Genomic DNA, 27,539 nt, shown 5'->3' on the forward strand with positions numbered 1-27,539 from the left:
TTGTCAATTAGAGTGAGTGAGTTGGGTTTAACGCCGCTTTTAACATTATTCTAGTTATATCACGGCGTGTCAGCTTAATGTGGGAGGAAAGCCCGAAGTGATGCAGGTCTCAGTTTCTGGCGTGTCCAAGGGACGCAAATCTGCACAGCGAATCGCGGCGCTTTAGACGACTGGGTCACCCGTGCCCCCTTGCCAATTAGAAAAAGGCCAGGTTAAGATAATGTTATACAGTTGAACCCTGTTATCTCGAACAACGCGGGACCGTGTTGTACCTTCGAGATATCGGGAAATTCGAGATAATGAGGCATGTTGATCCAGACGGATCAAGTAACCGTATTATAGATCTATAGCAACACAGTTGCATACACATGAAATTAAGAACACAACACGTGCTTGCTGGGACAGACTATGTACAGTGTACATGCACCTCATTAGCCACAGCAACAATCACTTTTCACTTTGTTCATACTTGGAAAGAACAGTCGATGCATGCTGCGTAGTCTGACTGACCGACCCCAAGGCATAAATTTAATAAAATATCGAACCCGGGTCTTCGGCGTGACGAGCGAACGCTTTAGCCATTAGGCTACCCCCACCGCCCTTATTCCAGTCACTCTATGTTAGCCTGTATTAAATGGAGTAGTATTTATTCCCGTAATGCAACATCCCCGGGTTGTGATATTGTTCCGAAGCTATGTCGACCTCAGCTGACCCTCCGTAGCGCGTATACTAGACTTGCACAAGTCTCTAAGGCAATAATTAGTTCTTTAAATCATATTTTATAAATAAATAAGAACAAGTTGTCCCTATAAGAGACTGGGGTCCTAACTGTCCACAAATCTAGACTTGCCTATTAGGAGGATAGAATCACAACACATCCATGGACTTATGTTTCAGTATAGCCTTGGAGCAAGTCTGAGCTTATATTCGTGACTTGACCTCAGCGTCAGTCCGTTCACTCCTCCTCTGATATATTCTTCAAAGCACACATTGACACGATGGTGCACGCCATCACCATGCTACATAAATATATTTTTAATCCCAAATCTACGTTTTTCATCGGGAACGTGATATTTCACAAAAGGTTGTCATGGCGGTTTTCCCCATGTCTAACTGTTCATTTCTATTTGATATGATACCAGATAAACACCAAACTACAAAAAACTTTTTTTCAATTAAACAAGAAATATGTAGGTTATGATTTTACTCCGATAACCGTGACCTCGCGGGATGAAGTATTCTTCAAAGTTACGTCCGTGTTGCGTTGGATTGCGTGGAAAGAAAACAGATTACACAAAGTCCAATAAAAACCTGTTCACTTCAAGGGAGAAGGGTAACATTACAAGGCGAGTGGGGACAGCAAGCTAACTGCACTTCATGACTGAGGTAATGTCAAAACAAAACCGGAGAAAACACATGCTTGAATAGGGATTTCCCGACATATTTCTGTAGATTTGGGCAGCTGGCGTTCCGAGCTCGATGGGACACAAGCTACGCTCTACACAAGATAAATAAGCTTGATCTGCGTATGTGTAGGAGGACGGACGACGCAGTGAAAGTATCTGCTGGTGAGGTGCTGTTGTGTGGCCAAGAGGTATTTAGAACCTCCTATCCCAGACGAGGGACACGGGTGGCCCAGTCTTCTAAGGCGCCACAACTTGCTGTGCAGAGTTACATCCCTCGTATTACATCCGTGCTAGATTCACTCACTCACTCTCTCACTCACTCATCCACACACTCACTCATCAATACACACAGTCACCGACTCACTCCCTCACACTCATCCAAACACACACACACACTCACTCACACACTCACTCCCTCACACTCACCCACTCATCCACACACATACACTCGCTCATTCACTCACTCATCCACTCACACATACACTAGCTCACACACTCACTCACACACACACTTACTCACCCACTCAGTCACTCGCCCGCTCACACACTCTTACACACACACACACACGCTCACTCACTCACTCACTCACTCACTCACAGTCACTCACGCACTGGGATGATCGATGCTCATGATGTCAATCACTGAATTGTCTTGTCCAGACTTGATTATTTACAGACCGCCGTCATGCACCTGGAACATTGCTGAGAGAGGCGTTAAACAACAAACAAACAAACAAACAAACTCTCAGCCCCTCATCCACGGGCTGCTTTGTGCAAATAGTTTATTTAATTTATACATAACTGTTTTAGGAAACCACATGTTACTCTGTGAAAACATGAACGTTTTTATTCCACTGGCAGGGAACAGAAGTACGCGTGCTGGTGGAGTGGACTCCGAAACGTTGTACTGACCTAACCAACATCAGCTGTGCCAGTCAGCATCTTCATCTTGATCCAACGCACGCGATCCATATCGGCAACAGTGTGTCTATACCCTGATCTGATTCACCATGGTTTGCGAGCTTCACGGACATATCGATGCCCGGATTTCAGTCCAGAAACGATGAAGCAACGAAATGCGACCCTTTCCGTTTAAAAATGTCTAACGATAACTCCTTTCAGGAGTTGGATTCTGCCCTCTACCTGCTAAATTGTGGCGGATAATTTCTTTACGGTGTGACAATGGCCACGATGAACTGACGAGATAGGAAACCTTCAGATTGGACCGGCTCTCATCGTCAAAATATGTCAATTCCCAAGTAATCGTTTTGCCACAAGTCGATAGTATACGTAACGCGATACAGTCAAACAGGTTATTTTTCAAGAGTTTTAGATAAAATTCTTGCGATTGAGCCTTATGAGATAAGATTAGGAAGCCTCCGCGGCAGGTCCGCTATACCGAGGCCAAGCGGTGCTGTGAGAAAGTTGCGATTTCTGTTTTTATACCCAAGCACGCTGGGCCGACGCTACAGACCATGTCAACAGGCTCTAGCACACGTGCATGTCAAATTTTATGAAAAATGAAAAAAAACATATGATTTGTGATGATATGATTTTGAAATATTAGTAGCAAACTTCATGCGACATTTTTGTATGGGTATTGGAATAAAAAAAAAACGGCCGTGCGTCGATCTCCGCTGGAGTTTATGTCACGATCTTAACAGTGCCGCCGGTTTATGTCTTCAGTGTGCAGTTTTTTCTAACTTCTAACTCATACCCAAATGACGGTATATGCACTTCATGTATATGGTGTAGTGTATTGGTATTTGATGAAGTTCAGACATAATATGTGCACCTAAAACTTGTTGCCAAGGAATGTTGTTTGGTTGATTTGTTGTTTAACGCCGCACTCGGCTATATTCTAGCTATATGACGGCGGTCTGTAAATAATCGAGTCTGGACCAGACAATCCAGTGATTAATATCATGAGCATCGATCCACTCAATTGGTATCGATGACATGCATCAACCAAGTCAGCGAGCCTGACTAGGAATCCCCATAGGGTAGTATTAAGATTGCGAATGAGTATAAATTAACGGTGAATGTACTTCAATGATTGTGAATTTGGGGTTTATTAGGGAGGTGACGGGTATTGTGTGAGGGAGGGAGTTATCGTCCTCAAAAGATTACCTCTCGAATAGTGTGTACATTATATTAGAAACTGAACGAATAAAAACTGCCGAGCAACAGAAAATATATATATATATTGTACATTGGATTTAAAATTACAAATTAAACACGAAGAAAAAAAAATCTCTCTCTCTCTCTCTCCTCTCTCCTCTCTCTCTCCTCTCTCTCTCTCTCTCTCATCTCTCCTCTCCTCTCTCTCTCGTCTCTCTCTCTCTCTCTCTCTCTCTCTCTCTCTTTATTGTTGGGATTGTTAGGAGCCTTTCTGTGACGCACAATAATAAGTTAACATTCTCAGAGTAAATGGCTGCCCCTTTCACTGGACCCTCCCAGAAGATATTTGCAACCCTCTCCCTTAACCACGTGTTCGCTATTGATGACTCTTACCCTGTTCTCCATGGCCAGCTCGCCTCTACAACCAATTACTGATGGCCCCGTATACACCCACTGCATGCACTAGATACCACAGATGACATATATATTTGATTTCGCCCTATAATGTCAGAGGTCAAACAAATTGATCACTGACGATATTTGACCAGTCGCTGGAAAAACAATGACCAAAACTCTTTGATGTTCATGGATCTTAGAACAAGAGTCTGGTATTGTTTGTATTGGAGATAAGTGGTCGAGTGGTTCCCCAGATAGCAGTGCGTCTGTCCTCACGTGGGGGTAATGGGAAAACCATGGCAGTGGCAGGGGACGCTATAGAGGTGTGTGTGTGTGTGTGAGAGGGTGGGGGTTGGGGGGGGGGGGGGAGGAGAGCAGGCACAGGGGCAGTTGGGGGAAGACGGAAAACGTGAGGTCCTATATGACTATAAAAGCCTTGGTAAATTGAAGACGTAAAACTTTCAGGGTCGACAACTTTATTGTTTGTCACAATTATTCAGCGCCCCTCCCCCAGACCAAGTTGTCATGTTCACAAGAACCTACCAATGCCAATCAAAAACTTTACTTTGACAAATGTTCGGGGGTTGGCAGGGGAGGATATATTGTTTTGTGTGGAGGGATGGGCGCGGAGGGGTGGGGAGATATTGTTGTTCATGGAGGGGTAGATATTGTTGTTCATAGAGGAGTAGATATTGTTGTTCATGGAGGGGGAGATATTGTTGTTCATGGAGGGGTAGGAGAGATATTGCTGTTCATGGAGGGGTGGGGCAGATATTGTTGTTCATAGAGGGGTAGGTGAGATATTATTGTTCGTGGAGGGTTAGGGGAGATATTGTTGTTCATAGAGGGGTGGGGGGATATTGTTGTTCGTGTCCGACGTGTGTAGTGCATGTAGTTGAGGGAATTATTGTAACGAAGCACTTTAATAAAGGAATATTGAAACCGTCTCTCGATTTAAATCCAGTTTAAGAACAGATAAATCTACAGTTCCATCATATTTCTCATCTGGTCTAAGGACAATAAACACAATACATACAAAATGAAGACATGGTGATGGTGAATTAAAAAATGGCTTATTTGGAAAAGGTTTGTACGAGGATCCAAAATACCGATGTGGCAGCCCATGTGTAAATTCATGTATTTTTTTCAGTGAATGTCCAATTCTTAAATCACCTGGAAACGAACTGATGTACTCGCTATTATTATTTGTGGAAGATATTTACGATGTAAATATTGACCTGATGCTAGTTGGCAATGCAATTCAACCTAATCATGTGAAGGAAAACATTTCTAGGAATTTATATACATATATAAAGAAAACAAAAAAGGTTTGAGTGAGCAATGTGAATGAACATACATATTTCTTTTCTTTCCTTTCTGTCATTTAATTTATCAATTAAATGACATCCATGTAAATCTATGGGAGAGGGCGTTCTAAGTTGGAATAACTTGTGCCCACTCCATCCTTTTCACGAGAATAAAATACGTTTTAATAAGTTAAGTTAAGTTTAGTTAACTAAACGGGGGGGGGAGGGGCGAAAACAAAAGGGTGGGGGTGGGAACAAAAGGGTGTGGTAAGTTGAGGGGTCGGGGTGTATATTGTTGAGGTGGTTGTGCAGCCAGAAGACATAAGGACTGAAATGCTCTTCCTAAACGAACGGGGAATATGTGAAACAAAGGACATCGGGATATAGAAATAATTTCACGGGGGTGTTCACTTAACAGCCGCGGCCACTGAAACACTGTGATCATTCTTCAACAGAAGGTGATCGGAAGAACTGATGGCGAGGTGCTGGGTGAAAGAATATGATAGAAAATTGGTCGACAGTTGAAACGAGGTTAGGAGGGAGCGTTAATGAACCCTGAAAGTGTGTGTGTGTGTGTGTGGGGGGGGGGGGGGGGTAAAGTAGGTGTAAATAAGGTTAGAGTTACAGCCACGGACAGGCGGTGGGCAGTTTACACCGACCACTGTCAGCAGGAAGATGAATGACGGACATCAGAAAGCCGTGACACTGTTTGATCAGCCGGCAACCATTACAAGTTTAAGACTATACGTCTTGACGCGGAAGTAAACAGGCTGTCCTGAAAGGAGTTAAATTTTACAAACAAACAACTCTATTCCGGTACTGGATTGGTTTATATACTTACTGACCAAAACACAATAAATGGCTTTTACGTGGAAATTATCATTTGTATGGAATGGGGTTTAAAACGTCATTTTTGTTGACTTACAACGCACCATGATATTTTTTGCATCTCTTGATTAACATACAAAAAGTGTTGGTTTAAAGTAAATGTAGTACGTCCATCGTGAGAGGTTGATGAGAGGTTTGCAGCAAGACATGTGTCTGTAAGAGCTTCGTTTTCACGGCATCTTTTAAATAAAATGTTGAACTTCCTTTGTAATTCGAGCAGTTTATATGAGAGTTTTACAACATGGCTCCAGCGATTTCACAGTGAAATGTAGTCTTACTGACTAAAGCCACCATTCATCTTGACCCTCTAATGGTGGGCATAAGTTGGACAACAGGTGTTGCCACGTGAACACCCTGGCCAGACAAACACATGGTCTGAATCTGCCTAATGACCGTAGCCGACCACTTGACTGGGCCCTGTCTACAGTGATATACGTTTTGAACGCGCCATGGATGGCACGCATAGCAGCTAGAAAGCTCGTTACATTCATCACCCGATACAAGAAGGGCGATATATAGTGGCCTAAGTGGTGTATGGTGGAGAAACTCGACACAGTCGGTGAGAGTTATGACAGGTTATTCGAGACAGGCGGGGTGTGAAGACAGTCAAAATTTGGCACTCCGAAATGATCCAGCTGGAAATGTATATGACTTCCTACAAACCCATATACATAACAATAACACACAGTAACATACACACATTTAATTATACAGCTGGTTCAACTCGTTTAAAAGATCAAATACAGTTTAACCTTTTTCCGCCATACTGGCCAACGCAGACAATACAACCAAATCTCAAAGCCTGTTCAGGGAAATGTTAAAAAAGAGACACGTTTAATTAACCATCGCCCTCTCAAAATTGAATATCGTCTAATGTCTTGCTTTTGACATTCAGAACTATGTCTTTTGTATACAGAGCGAGTGAAGCGGTTGTATTCGTCACACGAATCATATGTGAGTTAAGCCAAACAGAGTTATCTCCCTTTCATTAACTTACATTCGTTTCAAACTTGACCATAAATTGCAAGATAAATGTTTTCAAAGCTTGAAATTTGCAGTTTTCTTTTTTTTATTATAAACAGAATTTATTATTCGTATCAATAAAGAGATATTCACCCTAGAATCAGTTGACATACCTTAAATATTTTCACAACCACAAGATTTTATACTTCATACTACATAGATCTACATGTGTCGGAGAAAGGGGTTAAAGTTTGTTGAACACGTTTTCACATGTTCACAGATAAGTTCCGTTTTTTTGTACGGATTCAAAACATAGTTGACCAAATGTATCATCCCAATTTTTAAATTGAGTGACGCATACACCGATTTTATATGTATACAATCTTTTCAAATTACAGGGAGAATATTCATGCTATCGCCACCCCAGGGGTAAGCGGCCCATGGGGTGAAAACAGATAATCGGTCAGATAGAGGAGATAACTCTTCAGTTGCAGATCTGACTCACCGCTATCAAAAGACGATATGGGGCTGCCCCATGGTGAGTTATAGCGATATAACGCCGACATTGGCTCATGACTGAGTCAGCACGTGTGTCGTTTATGACAGAGAGGACTTTAAGCTGTTCTGTCTCCATCTTTATCAAGTAATAATTTTTACAAATATTTTACAAGTTTAATGTATTTTGAGTGCGTGGATTGGGTCTTATACGAAAGCCCAAAATGGTGCATGCCGTTGACGTCTACCAATTGTGTGCAATCAAGAGCCGGAATATTATGACGACAGACTCACATCATGATCAACACAAATCAGCGGATCATGACCCGACTAAGGGATGTAACTCTGCACTGCAAATTCTGGCGCATTGGACAAGCGTTCTCCCTAATGAAATGCGTTAATGAATACCAATTACAAATAGAACATTTGAACAATGGTGCGGCTTTAGACAATATCAGTTCGAAGATATTTCTTCCGGATGCCGGGGGACAAGGGTTGCACGAGAACTGTTCCCCAAACACGTGTCAGCTATCACATATGTCCAAGGGACGTGCACGTTCAATGCATTTCATTCTGAAGTGTGCTATGACTGCTGCACGCGTTTAGGCTTGTGTAACATGTGGAACGACTTGCGTTTACATCATGGCGTCTCCTCTATATAAAGCTTAGTCTAAATTTGTCGCTAAAAAAGCACGAGACTAAGTTGGAATGGACAGATTTTTTTCGTTTGGCCGCAGGACCCTTTCAGACATTATTAATCTACTTGAAAAGAAATTGGATTTTAAATTGTTTCAGATTCAGATTAGGTCATGGAAAACGAATCTATAAATAGAACATACATGTGGCGCTTGTTACGATAGTCAACGTCATTTTAGTTTATTGATTGGAACTAGAATTAGTAATTGCAGTCCAAGTAAGAATTGCATTTTGTCATTTAAACACCTAGTTTCCTCTTCTTCCATGTGACACATGTCCCACTTTCCCTTTTGCGTTGATCGATGCTCATGATGTCAATCACTGGATTGTCTGGTCCTGATTCGATTATTCACAGATCGCCGTCATATAGCTGGAATATTGCTGAATGCGGCGTTAAACAACAAACAAACAAATATCCATGAAACTTCATATATTCAAAATGCTTGGTGTATTGGGGCCCACTGGAAACTCTTAGCGCCCGAATTAGCCCCAGAATCGGGTGGTCTTGCCGTGACAAATCTTGTATTAGGTCACAGGTGTGCCTGGTCCAGAGACGCTTATTTACAGACCGCCGTGGAATAGAATTATAGAATAGTGGTGACTGCGGCGTTAAATAATATTCACTCATTCCTTGACTGAATCTATAACTCCGAAGTGTACGGAGTTGGGCACACCTGACGTAAAAGGACAAGCAGGTTGCTGAAGACCTATCCTAAACCAGATCTTCACGGGTAGATGTGATGTTGAAGTGGGGTACCCCTGGCAGTGGCACATAAATCCGAGTATACTCAAAGTATTTAAAACAACTTTGATCACAATGAGTACTTTTAGTTTTTATACACTGGCTTCATTGTATTGCAGACACAAGTACGTAGAGTGATGGTGGGGGTTCGTGTAGGAAGACGACAGACTGTGAGTACTATGACACCAGGTGGTTTAGCTGATGGGCTGTCAGAACTATGATACCAGGTGGTTTAGCTGATGGACTGTCAGAACTATGATACCAGGTGGTTTAGCTGGTGGACTGTCAGAACTATGATACCAGGTGGTTTAGCTGGTGGACTGTCAGAACCAGGACACCAGGTGGTCTAGCTGATGGACTGTCAGAACTATGATACCAGGTGGTCTAGTTGATGGGCTGTCAGAACCAGGACACCAGGTGGTCTAGCTGATGGACTGTCAGAACCAGGACACCAAGTTAGGTGGTCGGGCGTTGTAACAAACGTGGTATGGTTTCAACAATACATGGCAGCAACATGGTCAAAGTCACACACAATTCAATAACTCACTGGCCCTTTCACAGTGAGTGAGTTTTGTTGAACGCCGCTGTAGCCAGTATTTAATTTGTGCATGGTGTGTAAATGTACAACAGAAAACATCGAAATGACTCAGGTTTGAGATGTTTACCACTTTAATTAACCCATAAAATCAAATATCGTTTTGACTGACCATGGATCATTATAAGGGCTAATCCGGGATTCGAACCAACGTTAATTGGTTCCTTGCACGTCCAAGGCACGCAACTCCGCGTAGTGAACTACGAGGTGGTTGGGTGAAATGGGGTTCAAAATTATTGCACTTCTGGACTTTCGCGACTGACCTCAGTTTATTTCAAGGATAGTTTGCTAAATTAACAAAAATCAATTACATGCGTAATATTAATATGATGAAGCAAACAGTGCGTCCATCACGCTAGGTGGCACAAACACCGGCTGTGTTGATATATAGATGAAAATATTGTATTGTATTGCACAGATGTTGGGTACTGGTGCTGTGTTTGATTATCACACATCCACTTGTTGGCGTGGTACAGGTAGGTGAGGATGTTTTATACAGTGAAATACGGTACTATCGTGTTGGCAATACTGTGATAAGTTGTGCTTTTAGCTTCAGTAGTACTGTGGCGAATATGTTAAGGATTAAGATCTTGTAGTACTTACTGTGAGATATCTCGACAGTAAACATCCAACCAGACATTTTTCTAAATCTTCAGTGGTTGAATCGCCACTTCGAATTGTAATGTATTGCAATATAATGCGAAGCAATGAAGTGTATTGCTTTAGTCGGTATGTGTGCAGGATGCAGTGTGTCAAACACTTCCGTGTTCAACGTGCATCGCTTACCGAGTTGGTTTGACTGTAGCGACCACACGGAAGCACTGTATTGTACGTGCGAAATGCCACTCGTCATGAACCGATATCGGTTTGTTTATCACGTGACTACGACACAATATCAATCCGATAGCTTGTCAGACAGGGAAGATAAAATACGAACATTGGACATCTCGGGAGATATTTCCTTGCCGAGACTTCAGCTCTTGACAACAAGGTCGCCATCTTGAAATTCAACATTTGTCTTTCAAAAGGATATCAAAGATGTCGTCTGCTCTGAGAGCGGCCATAACGAAGTTGGGACAGCCCTTGAAGACCCAGGTGTGGCAGAAAGCAACAATTGTCTCAGGTCCCCCGAATGTCCGAGTGTCGTTTGCTGAGAAGGTGACCTTGGGGGGCGTCATGGTCGCTGCCATCCTGGCCCCTGGCGCGTATATTCTGACGACCGTGAAGGACAACCCAGGACGAGAGATCCACTAGGGGTAGTGACACGGAGGTACCCGAGGACAGCGCTGGTCATGGAGGGTTTAGTCGGGGAGCATCTGTGAGACGGATTGACAAGAATGTTGCACCAGCATCAGTAACAAAAAATTCTAGATCAACCGTTTGGATAATCGCAAGGTTGACTTTTTGTCCGAGTGTATAATTATATAAACACGTTGGGCAATGACGTGTTTCATTAATGGTCGTTTAAACAGGATAATTATTAGACACGTGACCTGTGGATGCTCAGACGCTCGTTCGTCACCATGAAATCTGCATACCTGACATTCTTGTACCCAGTGGTTTCATCATTGTGATTGCCGAAATCATGAACCTGACTTTCATTGACCAAAGTCACTCACCAACACGTCACTCCTGTGACCTCCGCTAGAATTTATGTCTTGTTAGGACGCATCTGTGTCGTTATGTGAATAAAACTCACAATGGATCAGCCCTGTTTTTCTTTGGATGGTTCCATGGTGCCTTTCCATATCTCTCATTTGATAATTAAAGTATTCACGGAAATGAAAAAAAACTGTTTTTCTAAATTTAAAAATCGACACAAAGTGTTACGTAGCTGTAAATACGAAATAACAAAACAACTCGAAAAGTACTAGTCTGGATTTGCTAGTTTGATCTCAGTGAACAATACAAAATGTACTTTACAGGAGGTAATTATAACATTCAAAAATATAACAAGTCCAAATTGACATAGCAGAAACAGACTATAGGCATTACGCACCTGTTCTCACCTGTCGTCAAGGTGTCATAGGTCACCTTGATCTACTTACACCTGGTTATGCTCTGTTTCACAATAGTCTGTTATATTCACATTTTTACATAATTTTACGTGTAAAAAGGCATAAAAACATTTGATACGCTGTATTTGTGCCACGGCCCAATTAGTACTAATTTAGTTGTTTGAATGTTTACATTTTTTGTATATTAACTGCAATAATTTAAGATCTGAGGTCGAAAAAACAGTTTTTTATACATTTCTGTGAGTACTTTTTTTTTTTAAGTTGATGAAGTAATATTATACACAGTACATACAGAGGTGAATGACCTTTGTGTTATCTAATGGGCTAATCTAGATGCCGCGACACGCCTGTAGCTTGTGGATACCTCGATTCTATTTGAAACCATATTATTTCTTCATATTTTTACATAGATGACTCTATCTGTTGCGACTGAATGTTTATCAAACCTGGCCACAGGGGTTCAACGTAGGGAAAGCTAATGTATTTGTAACGTTATTTCTGATGAATTTCCACATGTTTTAATGCAAATGTTTGTGTGTATTTTGAATTTCAAATCTTGAAGAGTTTTGACATATGTTTTCCTATTCCCCTAGTGATAACCACATATACCTCAGATATCTGCGCTGTGCACTATCGGTTGATGTGACGGGTACATCTACAACCACATATTATGAGGTGTGAGGACATACTTTATCAAAAAGGAAAAAATACATTTATTTGCAATAAATATTAACTTGAAGGCGGCTAAAGAAACAAAAAAAGATTATTCTAAGTAATATATTCTCGTATTCATCAGATCGTGAGTACAGTAGATACCCTGTAGATACTGAGTACTTTACTCCTATGTAATACATGTACTATTTAGCCATATCCCCAGGTCCGTAAATGTATAACATTATGAATAACACCAAGTGACCAAGCGTAATCAGTTAGGCGTGCTAAAATATCAATACACTATGAAAAGTAAATTATGTTAATCCTTGAATGTGTAAATGCGATAACTAAAAACACATCGAAATGGCTAGTGATAGCATAATTACATATTAAAATTTTGATAAAAGAAGAAGCCTTATACAAAATAAAACAAGGGTCGAGTTTGTTAAATCAACCTAAAACCTGTTCGTGCTTTTATATATATATATATATATATATATATATATATATATATATATATATATATATATATATATATGGAAACGCTTGAAGTTGCGTATAAATGGAAACGCTTGAAGTTGCGATGTACTGTGGTTTAGTTTCATTCTCTGCATCATCTATGTCCTGGTGTGGTCGCTAATGACCACATGATGTATCTTAACAGGAATGAGCAGAGAGGTGGGTTTAAACTCGTGTGTATACCCCGTCTCGGTGAGTATTTTGTGGCGAGTCGGCTCAATCACGGACTCCAGTCAGATCGTAATGTAAATCCATAGCTCATAGTTGGGGACACAAACGAATTCAAAGAGGTGCGAGACGCACAATGCTGGAAACTCCGACATCAGGGTTTGTGATTACAGACCAAGGATCATAATCAGGGATTCGAACCAATGACGAGCGCATCTTGGTAGCTAAGGGAGGCTACTCATGCCAAAAGTGTGTGTGAGTTGGTCTTAACGACGCTTTGACAAATATTTCAGATTTATTCTCAAGGATCTGGGAGACATACTAAATTGTAAGAAGCTCCCCGAAAACAAGGTTTCGGTATTTAGAGTTATCTCCCTTACACTGTACTTTAGATAAAGATCTGAACAGAACGCAAACGATTCATACTTAAAGATAAAAAACAAACTACATTGTTATGTATGGCACTAAAGCACCACTGTACAAGTATGTAGCAAACTGTCATGTAGGTTTGGTATTTTTGAAATAATTAAAAAAGTTCACAGCATTTTAAGAAATGTGTATTTCATATTAAAATTGCAGGAGAGATTTTTCATCAAAATATAATGTTCATCACATGTGATGTTTCTTAAAGAAGACATGGTGTTGAATTAACATTTCATCACGTTTCTGTCACCATCCCATGCATAGTGGGGAGTGTAAATACTTATTTAGAGGTTCACTGTTCGCTGTAGGTTTGTTGTGGTGTTCATTCTCGTATAAAACCCATATGTATCTGTGTGTTGTGCATCTTCCATGTCGCATGTAACCTCATGTGTTATGTTACATTGATAATAAGCTAACCACTAACGATTTGAATCTTCAACTTATAACATATAAGATATCCATCGGCACTTGTGTATTGTGCGACAAAGTCTTTGTTTTAATTTTTAAAAGTTTTAAATAACAATGTATTTAAAAAATTAATTCTATGTAGAATTATTTTTAAAGTGTCAGTAAAGACAAGATATTTTATGGATGTCAAATTCTTTATTCTATTATGATGCGACGTTTCGGTATAGATAATAGAATAAAGAAGTTGTCATCCATAAGATATCTTATCTTTACTTTTACTTACCAACTCCTAAAATGCCAATGAAACGGTTCATATTCCTTGAATGCTGAATACGCGCCAGTACAAGTCATGTTTTGGATATATTATCGTTTACATAGATATTTTCAATTGGAAATCAAAAATTTGATCAAATCAACTGCTCAGTTTATGCTTCTGCTCAGTTTAGTGAAAAGATTGGCTGGGATTGTATCACGGATCAATGGTCATACTTGGATCCCAATCGGTTGCTATTTTTTCACACACAAAAAATGGATGTTGGCGAGCCTTACAATGATTTTTATAATACAATTCTTATTCATCAGGGGAGTCGGGTGGACGGGGTGGATTTGCAGAAATGATGTTTGAATACGACAAGAGATACCGTAAATCTTATAATTTGATATTAAAGGTGATTGGGTACAATTGATTATGGACACTGGAATGCAGGGTTGCCGATTAATCGTTACTTTATTTTATCGCATCGGAGCATCGACAACTTACACTATAGGTCTAGTACCAGCTGGAATACGTCAATATGTTCATCTGTTATTTAAAAAACAACAACATCATCCTAATGGGGCGGTGGGGTAGCCATGGGTTTAAAACGTCATCTCAGGACACTGAAATCCTGGGTTCGACAGACGGTACTATAATGTGCACCCCTCGTCTTTCAAAATCCTGGATCGCCTCTGGTATGTATACACTATATCATTATAAGAACTAGTGGACTAAAACTTAGTTTCTATCGCTGTATTTTGAATAAACGAACTCGTATCATCCAGATTGCCATACACATTAAACGAAAAGAAAAAGTTTGTGTCAGAAGTGGGATTCGAACCCACGCCTGGAGAACCAGACTGCGACCTGAACGCAGCGCCTTAGACCGCTCGGCCATCCTGACATGTAGCACGATGAGAGAATTTTAGAATTTCAATAACAAAAATGTCAATCGATGCGCTCAAGTGCTCAAGTGCGTGTTTTTCAGTGTAATTTTTTAAGGATTTTTAATGTAGATTCTTGATTTATTTCTTGTGCAAGCTTGATATCGACACAAACTTCTCCATAATACCAGTTTACGTGACCATTACACTCCGGACAGCGTTACTACAGTAGGGGGTATTGCTCGATAGATACATGAACCCAAACTGGCGTAGCATGCGCTGCTGTTGAGCGTACATAAACATGTGCGTTTGACTGGTACCCAAGTCATTGTCATTTGATTCTACTTATTGAGAAAGGGGATTGCGCATCCTATCCCAGGTACCAGTTAAAGTACCACCCGGACTCGCCCATTCACATTTCTATGGACGCGAAAAATAAAGTTCCTGTACTCTGTAAAGTTGAATATTACACTGATACACGTGTGTCTTCTCCTGACCCTACCCTCTCCGCCAATTCTAAGAAAAGGTGACGAATAGGAATCATTTTAGAAAAGTGTTTTACAACCACCAACGAAATCATCCGGATTTTAAGAAGACCATTTCCTGTTCGTCATATTAACTTTGAACGCTAGGGCTTGAGCTGAATCTTGCCGAAGTGGATTTATCTGCAGATAGAAAGGTATACATTATATCTAAGTCTTTCCTCCTAGGGGTATCTCATCGTAATTTGTTTCACAATCATAACGATGTTACACTAAATGACATTCATTTCAAACACAGAAACAAATCCGTTTCCAAACGACAGTCCCTGAAAGTTTCAGTGAAACAATCAACTGACCTAATAAATGCTTGCAGTGATTTAGTTAGCTGCGCCAGGTGGGTGTAGGCTAAAAAACGTCGTCTTGGTAGGTGTTTTATATATTGCTATTGGTAAGCACTTAAAGTCAATAAATCGATTGTTAAATCAGTTTCCGATCAATAGTATCGATTTCATTTAAGAATATCGATAGTTTCGACTGTATTTCCAATATTAATTAAATACGATAAAAACGATTTATGTAGTTGTATTTATACTTTATTAATTGGTAACATGATTCTACTTTTGTCACCATACTATCATCACTATAGGCTTACATATATAGATATGATTTCATCTATTAATTTTATTTTTGTCATTCTCTTTTAACCATATTTCATCGTAGCATCACATGATACTGGGTGTTGATTTTACCAGACTGTCTTCTCACATACAACATATGTCATGCATCAGTTTGACATTGAGCTAAATTGAAAACTGTTGAATGAGATGTTTTTGCAATATGTTTAATTTCAACTCCCAATCGGCAAGTAAAGTGGAGTACAGTCTAATTTCTAATGTAAACATGTTTAAAAGCAATTACATGTTACAATTATATGTGTTTGCATGTGAAACTGTGAGTTTAATTTCATCAATTGTTTGTTTTTAAGAAAAAAAACAGATTGAAAAATTAATAATCGGTGCCATTTTAACTCATTCATTTTTAGCTGAGGTGCTGTTAAGCTATAACCCCCGCATTGCTAGGCGAATGAGGTTTCCCATACTAAATCCCGCTTGTTCCTTTTCAACTAGGACAGACACTTGAGTGCCAGCCTCATGTCACTGGTTGTTGAGATGTCAGTCACTAAATGGTTTAAGTGTTTTTATTCCCTTCTCAGTGTAGTACATTGTGTATAGGTAGTTAGTTGTTGGGATCTGCCAAATTCATGTTTCCCTCTCAGCACACTGAAATTGAAGTAACCTTCAACCTGTTGAGAAAATCTTGACTTTGCACTTACAAGAACGTAATTTGTCTTCATGCACAGTACATGATATTCTCCAGCATGCATGGCAGTAGGGCTGTAATTACTGAGTATACAGTCAGTGCATTAACATTTTATCAGAGATCACTATTTATCACAACAAAAGCTGTCGTCATAAGATGCTTCTTAATTGATAAACATCATAAGATACTAAACTGTTCTTTATTTGATCATGTTGATACTGAAATAAAAAATACTGATAGTTAGTAACTAAACAATCCAATGATATATATATGTATGTTTTTTTAAACCATCCTTTGAGAAATGACAAATTTTAATTCTAGCATGATAATAACATTCTCTACAGATCAGAAGATAGGAATACATCATACAATGTTATACATATTATTATGAAATATGAAACCAGGTTTCTTTTGATAAATCTATGAAGAATTTGACTCAGTTCTCACAGATCATCAAAGTCAGACAGTTTTGCCGTTTCTCTTTTTGTCTTATTGTCAAACTGTATCATCGTCATCAGTTCCACAAAGAAATTTGGTCAGGAATAAGGCAATCATTCACATAACATTCGGTGATTTTGACACAAAAGGCTGTATATGAATCAGTGAATTGGACCCAAGATATGTAGCAAGTCAATGGCAAAAGTTAATAAGTCAGTTATGTGGGGCATGCAGCAGATGTGATGCCTTTAAAAATCAAAATATAAAAATGTGCAAAATGTATTTGTTCAAACAGCATGTTTAAAAATTATGGCAACTTCTGTGCATCTGTCAGTGTGGGTTACTGCAGTAGAAATTCAAAGTTAAATCGGTACTTTTAAGAAATCGGGCATAGCTTCTGCGTACCCGGGTCTGGGGGCAATTCTGCCTTAAACTTCATCCCCCAAACCCCAGACACAAGGACAACTGTCACAAACGTGCAATGTCTAACCCATGTTGAAGCATTATGAAAAAAAAATTACCGCGTATTTACTTACCTTTTGTTGAAAAAAACAAGACAACATTGCCAACATAAGACATTAATACAAATAAAATATCCTTGTGTTATGAACAATAATTAAGGCATGATGCTGAAAAGTTTGATCGAAAATAGGACAATATTGTGTTGTACATTTTCAGAATGACACAAAACTTTCTGAGAGCATTTCATTGGTCATTAAAATGATACTGTTAGTAGGAATAACTTTTTAATCATGAAGTCATGAAAGCTTGTGATGCCTTTCTCAGCATTTCTATCGGTCAAAGGGCGGTCGGGTAGCCTAGTGGTTAAAGCGTTCGCTTGTCACGCCAAAGACGGTGGTTCGATTCCCGACATGGGTACAATGTGTGAAGCCCATTTCTGGTGTCCCCCGACGTGATATTGCTGGAATATTGCTAAAAGCGGCATTAAACCATACTCATCCACTCTGTCGGTCAAAACAAACCATCTGACATTTGAAATTTTATCTGTCTGTGACCGGTGACCGACGGCCATCTGAAACACTGTAACACAGGACTTAATTGAGTTTTCATCCCAAATACTGAATTGCTATAGACTATTTTTGCCACTATTAGCATTCAAGAGCTATGGGTACCCTAACCCTGACACAACTAACCCTAAGGATTGAATGGTCACGTTTAAATATGTATTTTCAGACCTCATTTTCTTGTGTTATAGCTAGTTTTGTGATACTTTTTGGTGGCGAACAGACTCTATAATCCCACCCAAAATATACTCACCTCCAAAAGAAACATGAACACCATACCTGTTGGTTAATAGATGAAGACGTACTCATTCAAGAGATAAGAATGCTTTGATACTCAAAAAACATATTGAACTGACGCTGATGAACGCATCACGTGACATCACAGATCCATGACTCCAGATGCACCATTTGTCTTGTGCAGGATTAGCGTGTAAAGTTTGGAAATCACATGCATCATATCATTATAAGAATAAAGACACTCTATGGTAATACTTGATTGATTGTTTGTTTTGTCCTTTAGTGGTACACATTAGAAACATCCCTTCTTGACGTACATACTTCTCTACATGTTTCTATTGTTCGCTTTTCTATTGGCGGTAAGTATACTTGTAATCGTGATCATATGTTTTATTTGGGATGAAACTTTCCCAGTTAAGTACAGATTCTTGTACTTTTTTGGGTTGAATCCCAATAACCCCAAAAAGTACGAGAATCTGTACATTACCAATTACTAAGAAAGTTTTATCCCAAATATAACATTTGTTACATTTGACCACTTTCTAAATGGCATTGTGTGTTCATAGCTTTTGGCCATGGGAACCGTGCCAATTTACACTTTTCAGAGGGGTACACAAAGTACATGATCTACACTACCAATTGTCGGACTTTCATTTTTGTGGAATCCTCGGTGGCTGAGTGGGTTAAACCGCTGACTTTATGTGCTTAGGTGCCTCAACCCAAAAAAGTACGTGAATCTGTACTTTACCAAGAAAGTTTTATCCCAAATATAACATTTGTTACATTTGACCACTTTCTAAATGGCATTATGTGTTTATAGCTTTCGGCCATGGGAGCCGTGCCAATTTACACTTGTCAAAGGGGTACACAAAGTATGTGATCTAGACTACCAATTGTCCGACTTTCATTTTTGTGGAAGCCTCGGTGGCTGATGGGGTTAGATCGCTGACTTTGTGTGACAAATCCCGGATGGGACTCAACCCCCAAAGTGTACAAGAATCTGTACTTTCCTTAGAAAGTTTTATCCCATATCATATTTGATGCAAGATATTCTTTCAGTTAGTTCTAGTTCCTAAAAGCGTCCGATGGACAGAATTTTAAAAAATTTTTTATTTCAGTTCACATGTTTCAATCAACATGGATGAAATAAAAAACTTTCTTCCCTGAAATAATATCATGGAGACTCTAAATTGTGATTATGATGAAACAATGTTTTTATCTTGGTTCAGAATAACCCTAGGCTGTATATACATGATATATATTTCATCCCTATTTTTCATCATATGATATTATCATTATTATTTATGATCATTGCATAAAAATAATTCCAATGTTAAAACGTTTGAGTGCTGGTTGACCTGTTTGACAAATAACATTATTAACAATGGTAAAGGTTTGAATGTTTTTGTGGGTTGTGTGTGTTGATTCCTGTTGACCAATGTTTATAGATATCAATAGAGGCCTCACCCATTGTCATTCCAATTATAATGCATGTTTATAATGCACCCAAGCCACTCTTAAGCGTGCTCAAAGCGCTACATTATTACACCGTCAATGGATCAGTGTGTCCTCCATTTTCATTCTTATCTCCCTGCAGAGACAACAACCCAAGCTGCCTATGAGGCGCTAGACAGTTAACCGTGTTAGCAGCCACATTACATCTCTTCCTACCAGGTACCCTTTCACTGCTCTGTGAACAGAGGCACATTTTCAGACACAGTCCATCACTTGCCTGAAGACACACATGCTCCATCTGCTGTGGGGCACGATCGATGCCCCCAAAACTCTCGGGAGTCTAGCTGCCATACACAGTCACCCATCCATCTACTTTCCGCCACCGACTTTGGTTAACTTCACCTGATTATTACCAGGGCACGATTTAGCTATAATAAAAAATGCACCAGTGCAAAATATTATTGAAAAATGCAACCTAATATTTATGTCTTAGTGACATGTCAGACAATCCAGTGATTGACATCATGAGCATCAATCCACACGATTGGGATACTATCATGGTTCTGTTCTGATGTACAAAACCTTCCAAATGGCGTGCTGGTTTTCTTGCAAATAGCCTGAGTCACAGGAGACAATTACAATTTTATTTGCAAGAAACTTGAACAATGAACAATATCTTAACTATAGCTGTGGATACCGCAGAGAGGGGTCTGACCACCTCAATATGACCAGTTTATATGTTTCAATTGTGATAAATTTATGAGACCAGGGTGCATCCAGCTGTTCCTTGAACCGAGCCCTGATTACTGTATGCTGAAGTAAACATCTAAGGCATTGCTGACGTGCTGTGATATAACGGGAATATGAACAATATGTTAAGACACGAAACATTATTTTATAACTTCTTTATTGAATTGTTTGACAGGCATTACTTAGAGTGAGTGAGTAAGTGAGTGAGTATGGTTTTACGCCGCTTTTAGCAATATTCCAGTGATATCACGGCGGGGGACACCTTAATTGGGCTTCACACATTGTTCCCATGTCAGGAATCGAACCCAGGTCTTCGGCGCGACGAGCAAACGCTTTAACCACTAGGCTACCCGACCGCTTGCATTACTTAGAAGAGGACAATGTAGACACAATTTATAGGACGTCTTTATTTACTGTAAAGGCGACATTTGATATAGATCCTTATACCGTTGTCAAGCAAGGCTGGGTGTGATAACAAAGAGCTGACTAGATTAACAATCCAGATGTCCAATGAGGTTCCTGGTCATGGAAGAGGTCCTGAAATGTTGTTACAAGCAAAACAGTTGTTATCCCAAACGGTTTCACGATCTTGTGTTCTTCCAGCTTCTAAGTATCCATCAAAAGCAGTGTTAAATCCATAGACCATCTACATGGTCTGTACTTGCTGTTAAAGGTAACTATGCTTGTCGTAAAAGGCAACTAACGGGATCGGGTGGTCAGGCTCGCTGACTTGTTTGATGCATGTCATCGATCCCAATTGCATGGATCGATGCTCATGATATCAATCACTGGATTGTCTGGTCCAGACTCGATTATTTAAAGACCGCCAACTACATGGTCGGTGAATAGATCATAGATGCCGAGAGAGCTGAATGTCGGGTTCGATCTCTGACCTCATCATACCAAAAATATAAAATATGGTACTTGTGATTATCCTGCTCGGAGTCAGTACACTGTATCTGAGTGAGATATTCATGTTAAACTACGGTATGGTATCTCAGTAGGCTAGCACCATAAAACAGGCAATAGTCCATACACAACTTCACACACACGTCGCTTTGTACATGTAATAATCTGTACCTCACCTCACCAGTAAAACAAACATTGTTCACTCATGATACGCCTCATCTTTCTACTTTCAGACCGAAGCATGGTGTCAAGTGGTCTGCTTATCCTAACACAGCCCCTCACAGCTCTGCGAGGACAGATTCCCTCGCTACTCCAACGCGTGTCCCAAGTGGTGTCCGATACACTCTACGTTCATCTCCAGCCAATCAAGACAAGGAACGCCAACACCAAGTTCCTTCTCTCCCCAATCCCTGTTACCTCAGAGATAAGGAAAGTTGTGAAGGACATTTATTCCATTGGTTCCTCAGTCTGCCGACAGTTAGACATCCGGGTCCTGCTAAGCCATATCACAAACCATGATCTGCAGTTAGCAAAATATCCTTTACTGAGGGAATACGGCCTAGTTATCCTGGACAACACCCCAACATCAAATGAGTTGTCTGAGGACAAAGGGTTTCTGTTGGAACAGGTCAAGTCATTGTTTTTGACAGATGCAGATGTGGACTTCCATATACTTGACCCACAAATTAGTTCTAGTTCCAGTTCTGATCCCTCGGATGATCCTGTTCTTACAACATATAAAAATGTTGTATTAGGCGGAACCTTTGATAGACTGCATGTTGGTCACAAGATTCTACTGAGTGAAGGCTGCATGTTTGCTAACAAGAAGCTAACTGTAGGTATTTCTGAAGGTAAGATGAACGACAAGAAAGTTGTTGCAGAGCTTATGGAACCCCTGTCTGTGCGGACTTCAGCCGTGGAAGATTTCATAAGGGACATTAAGCCGACAATTGAACCTGATGTGGTGACCATATTTGATGCCTATGGACCAACTGTCACGGACCCTGACTTTCAGTGTATCATTCTGAGTGATGAGACCCGGAAGGGTGGTGCTATGGTTAATACCGAGCGAGAGAAACGAGGGATGAACAGACTTGAACAGGTAGTGATTGATCTCGTGGCCGACAACAGCCACACCCCGGATGAAGATGATAAAGTCAGCTCCTCCTCTTTAAGGAAACGTCTTCTCGGAACTCTACTGAAACCTGTTGTCAACTCCAACGTTCCCAAATCACCGTACAGGATTGGCCTGACTGGGGGAACAGCTAGTGGGAAATCCTCCATCTGTAGAAGACTTGAAGGATTAGGAGCAGGAGTAGTGGATTGTGATAAACTTGGACACGAAGCTTATAAACCTGGGACACCTGCCTATGATAAGATCAAACAAACCTTTGGGGAAGGTATTGTGGGCTCAGATAGGGAGATTGATCGAAAGAAGCTGGGGGGTATTGTGTTTTCAGACCGGAGTAAACTTGATGAATTAAACAAAATTGTTTGGCCAGAAATTATTAAACTAGCCGAGGCAGAAATTAGTAGGTTTCAGGAGAGCGGGAAGGAGGTAGTGATCTTGGATGCAGCTGTGTTGCTGGAGGCTGGATGGAACAGCAGGGTGCATGAGGTCTGGTCAGCGTTTGTACCTCGTGTTGAAGCCACCAAGAGGTTGATGGAGAGGAATAGCTTGTCGGAAGAAGAAGCAGTAAAGAGGCTTGATGCCCAGCTGACCAATCAGGACCGACTTGCACAAGCTAATGTGACCCTGTGTACGATGTGGGAGTATGACTACACACAGAGACAATGTGAGAAGGCATGGAGACTGCTCCAAGACAGGATCAGCAGAGGGGCAAAGCTCTAGTTGATATCACAACAGGATTACAATAGTGTCACCAGCCAATTTCCAGATTTAAACGCAGAGGTTAATCCAGAATTGGGTTGGTACAGAAGTATAAATAATCTGTAAATTACAACACAAGATCAATGAATAATTAACAAATTTTATAGAAACTCACTGTTTAATTTTACAATGAGTGAAATAGGTGACAGCACCAATAAGGCAACTAGCCCATAAAATGTCACGTGTACATGTTTGTATCATTTCGTTCCGATACGTTGATTGTTAGTGCAGAATGTATAATTTATGTTGCAAATCTGTTATGCAAAAATGTTATGAATTTCATGTACAGATATCAGCCTTAACAATGGTCTGTTGGTTATGTCACTGGACTAGCTGCATAAAGGTCCAGGGTTCAATCCCAGGTTCAGGCAAAAGTTTTTGTGACTTATAATCAGTTGTGTTGCATCATGGGATTAGTCATGTGACCTCATCCACTGTCACCTTCAGTTTGAAAGGTCTCCATGTTGGAGAAACATGTCATGAACTATTGCAGAACACAGATGTAAGTTTTTAACTTGCATTTTCATATTTGTACAACGTGTGTACATCTAAAGTAATGTTGAAGCTATCATTTATCTTCAAATGATATAATATTTGTAGAATTTTGTATTTGTAACAACTTAGCCAATTCACTGTTTACACTGTAACTTAGCACATTTTCTTGTTATTTTCTAGTTTCTTGAACCTCAACACTGTTCATTCAACGCTAACGTTCAAAGGAAAAGCATGTTAACGGATCCAAACGAATGAGCTTTTCACTTATTATTGTCAACGAATAACGGACAATAAACATCAATTGAGAGTATCAAGACTGTTGATTTCTGCTATAATATTGATATTAATGCACCAAACTTTATATGTAGACAAATTGAAGACTGACTGGGTCATCATGAAGAGTACATATAAACTCATTAAATTTCACATAATTTTTCTAAGGTTCACTCACTTATCAGCTGATTTGTTTTCCTGACCTAGAATTACTCCAGAACTGGCACCCAAGGTGTAGCCTGATGTAATCGTAATCACTACCAACCTTTTTTTCAGGAGTGCATTCTTTTTTTATTTTCAATGGGTTGCATGTTGTTTTTTTCAGTGATTGAATTTTGATTTTTGTGCTGCATGGGATGCAGGATTCTGATAACAAACAACAATATTTAAACAGAGAAGTACCCAGTGTGATAAACTGTGATGTGTGTGGACAATACTTGCTGCTATTTACTTTCTCCTTAGGTCACAGGGTAGGCTCATCACTAGATTCCTCAGTGTATGCATGATTAGCATCCTCCAGTTAGTGTTATCTTTTCTATTATGATAATTCTCTTGACCCATTCACCATCACATCTCTTATTTTCAAATGACACAACTCTAAGAGTATATGTCCAGTCACATTACATCCCAATCCTTCTTCATGATTGAAACAAGTGGGATACCACTTGTACTTGAGGCCACTGTCAGGTGCCATGTCCAAAACAACATCATCATCCAGGGGGATGGGTCTTTACTCCATCATTATACTCAGGAAAATATATTTTTTTTTTTTAAATATAGGTCATTCAGAAGAGGCATTTTTGATAAACTAAAATTAGTTTATAAGTTAGATGAAACACTTCCCCTCAGGTGTTTGAGATTTAAGAACAGAATCCAAGGGATAAAACCCAGGGGTATTAGCCCTGGGGTTTTAACCTGAGGATGTGGGTTTTAAATCTCATAAAAACCTGAGGGGAAGTGTTTTGTCTAACTTATAAACCGAAGAAAAACTTAAAAAACATTTATCAACATTTTTATTTTTCAAACATACTTTCCATGTTCCTTAAGAAACCGGCGTAAAATATCTTTTGCTAGCGTACGGTTGCTGGCAAAGGAATTATTAAAAGCAAAGTGATTTATCAGTGCCTCTCCAGCTTATTGTAACACTCACTGGGCTACAGATACGTAGGTTGCGTGTTCGATCCGCGGGAATATAAAGAAAAAAATAGATTTGATGTTACATTTCATTTTATTGTGTTAAAATGCAAAATAATTGTCTTTCTAGAAACCTGCATATGCATATGTTACAATATAAGCGGAAGTTGTATTAATAAAATCCCGGTGATATTTTAACTTATTATATAGCAAATATCCCCGGGATAGTATATCATCCATATACATGAGATTTAACCCCTCTAGAGGAAAATAGGATGACGTCACTGGAGATTTATAATTCAAGCCAAAGAATGATAGATCATGTGCTAAGAGGGATTTACAAACGAAGCTATGTTAGTTAATGGGTCCAGGGGATTGATTCTAATAGAATGGAGATGTTATTCCCTGGACGATCAAGGATGAGCTGAAAACAATCTTGTTCAAAGACTGCTTTTTCTCTTTGCCTGATTCATAGTTTATTTTTATCACTGACGGATGTTTGTATATGTGTGTTGATTGTTGATCATGTTAATTGTTACAGATATTTTAGTGATATTAATGTTGGCTACTGCACGTGTGTGAGTGAAACAATGTGACACAACCCAGGTAAATTGTTTGTTTGTTGTCCTGGTGTAAGGCTTATTATGTATCTTGGTTGACAGTGATACTGAGCTGTGTGTATATGTCATAATGTGTGTATAATGGATAATAAAAACAGTTGCCACAAGTATCCAGAGTGGATGGTGGGTAAAATGAAATAAACTGAATTGTAAACTCTGTGGTTTCTTTCTTCCCCCGTTGGTTGGTTGGTTGGTTTGTTGTTTAATGCCGCACTCAGCAATATTCCAGCTATATGATGGCGGTCTGTAAATAATCGAGTCTGGACCAGACAATCCAGTGATTGATATCATGATCATCGATTGGGATCGATGACATGCATCAACCAAGTCAGCGAGCCTGACCACCCGATCCCGTTAGTCGCCTCCTACGACAAGCATAGTCACCTTTTACGGCAAGCATGGATTGCTGAAGACCTATTCTACCCCGGATCTTCACGGTCCGATGAGTGGTGACATCACTGACACAAGACAACAGTGGACACGTGCCCAGTGTGAATACATTATACGGAAATGACTCAGGATCATGAAAACTATGTATGCCATAGGAATTCCCCAGAATAGCTTTGGGCTTTCACTGTGCCTGGGACTAGGTTTGTTCTGAATGCAATCCAAAACAAATGTAGTAGGCATATTAAAAAATCTTAAAATTTTGACAATATTACATTATTATGATTTTTACTCGAAGATATACATTGATGGACATCACATTATTTTTCATAACAGTATCTATAGACAAATACACACTCAACCCGGTAAGGTATCAATATTCAGCTAATGGTATCAATATTCAGCTAATCCGCCATGGGAGAGCCTTTGTGAGAGAATTTGAATGTCAATACACATGTGTTTCTGTATACGCGCAGTGTTCGGGTATTTCGATGTGCGTTGTTACTGTTAAATGGATTAGAGGCATACAATATACGTGATGGTCTATTCACAAAGGCCGAACTATTTGAAGTGTAAGTGAAAAGACGTGACAGTCAGATATAATCGTATTTCAATCATAACGCTACCTTTAGAAAGTCCGTGATATTCCGCGATGATTTGGTTTTCAATCAATCATGTCCCACGCCCGGCGATGACACTAACGTTATTTGTGGTGACGTGTCGAAGTTCACCCTTTGAAATGGAGCTTGTTGACAACTAAACACATACCAGTACCTTTCAAAAGATTCATTATGGCGGATATACTAAAGCTTTTAATATTTCTTTTCAATCTGTTGATTATTTGTTTCGAACAGTCACTGTATACATTATATGATGTGACCACACCAAACAATTCAAACACCATAGTTGTATATCTCACAGTGTGTGCTGATATTTGTGTGAGATCGAAAAGTCAGCACGCTTTTTCCTTTAGGGGTTATATTTGAATATGACCAGAAACCTTCTGAATATAACGAATACTGTATGTCCTTTATCGTGTCGTACGTGATGTTGCGGAACACCCTGATGACGTGACAGTGGGTACAGTACTTGTAGTAGTCGTAGTGCTAGACATTAACCAGTAGATGGTATCGTTGTTGTAGTAGTAGAAGTAGCAGTAGTAGTTGTAGTTGAAATCTTGGTGG

The 27,539-nt window shown here is 39.7% G+C and overlaps 1 protein-coding gene and 1 non-coding gene across 2 annotated transcripts; one reads left to right on the top strand and one right to left on the bottom strand.

The window, feature by feature from the left end:
• Positions 1–14,875: 14,875 nt before the first annotated feature.
• Positions 14,876–14,959, bottom strand: Trnal-cag (transfer RNA leucine (anticodon CAG)). The gene has a single exon. It is a non-coding gene; the product is annotated as a tRNA-Leu (tRNA).
• Positions 14,960–15,550: 591 nt separating this feature from the next.
• Positions 15,551–24,990, top strand: LOC139445286 (bifunctional coenzyme A synthase-like). Its single transcript, XM_071226420.1, has 2 exons — positions 15,551–15,618; positions 21,789–24,990. Exon 2 carries the CDS (start codon positions 21,797–21,799, stop codon positions 23,405–23,407), a length of 1,611 nt encoding a protein of 536 aa, XP_071082521.1. The 5' UTR covers positions 15,551–15,618; positions 21,789–21,796; the 3' UTR covers positions 23,408–24,990.
• Positions 24,991–27,539: the final 2,549 nt, after the last annotated feature.

The sequence above is a fragment of the Haliotis cracherodii genome, unplaced genomic scaffold (assembly GCF_022045235.1).
Source record: "Haliotis cracherodii isolate W230 unplaced genomic scaffold, xgHalCrac1.p SCAF_10, whole genome shotgun sequence".
NCBI classification, from domain to species: Eukaryota; Metazoa; Mollusca; class Gastropoda; order Lepetellida; family Haliotidae; genus Haliotis; species Haliotis cracherodii.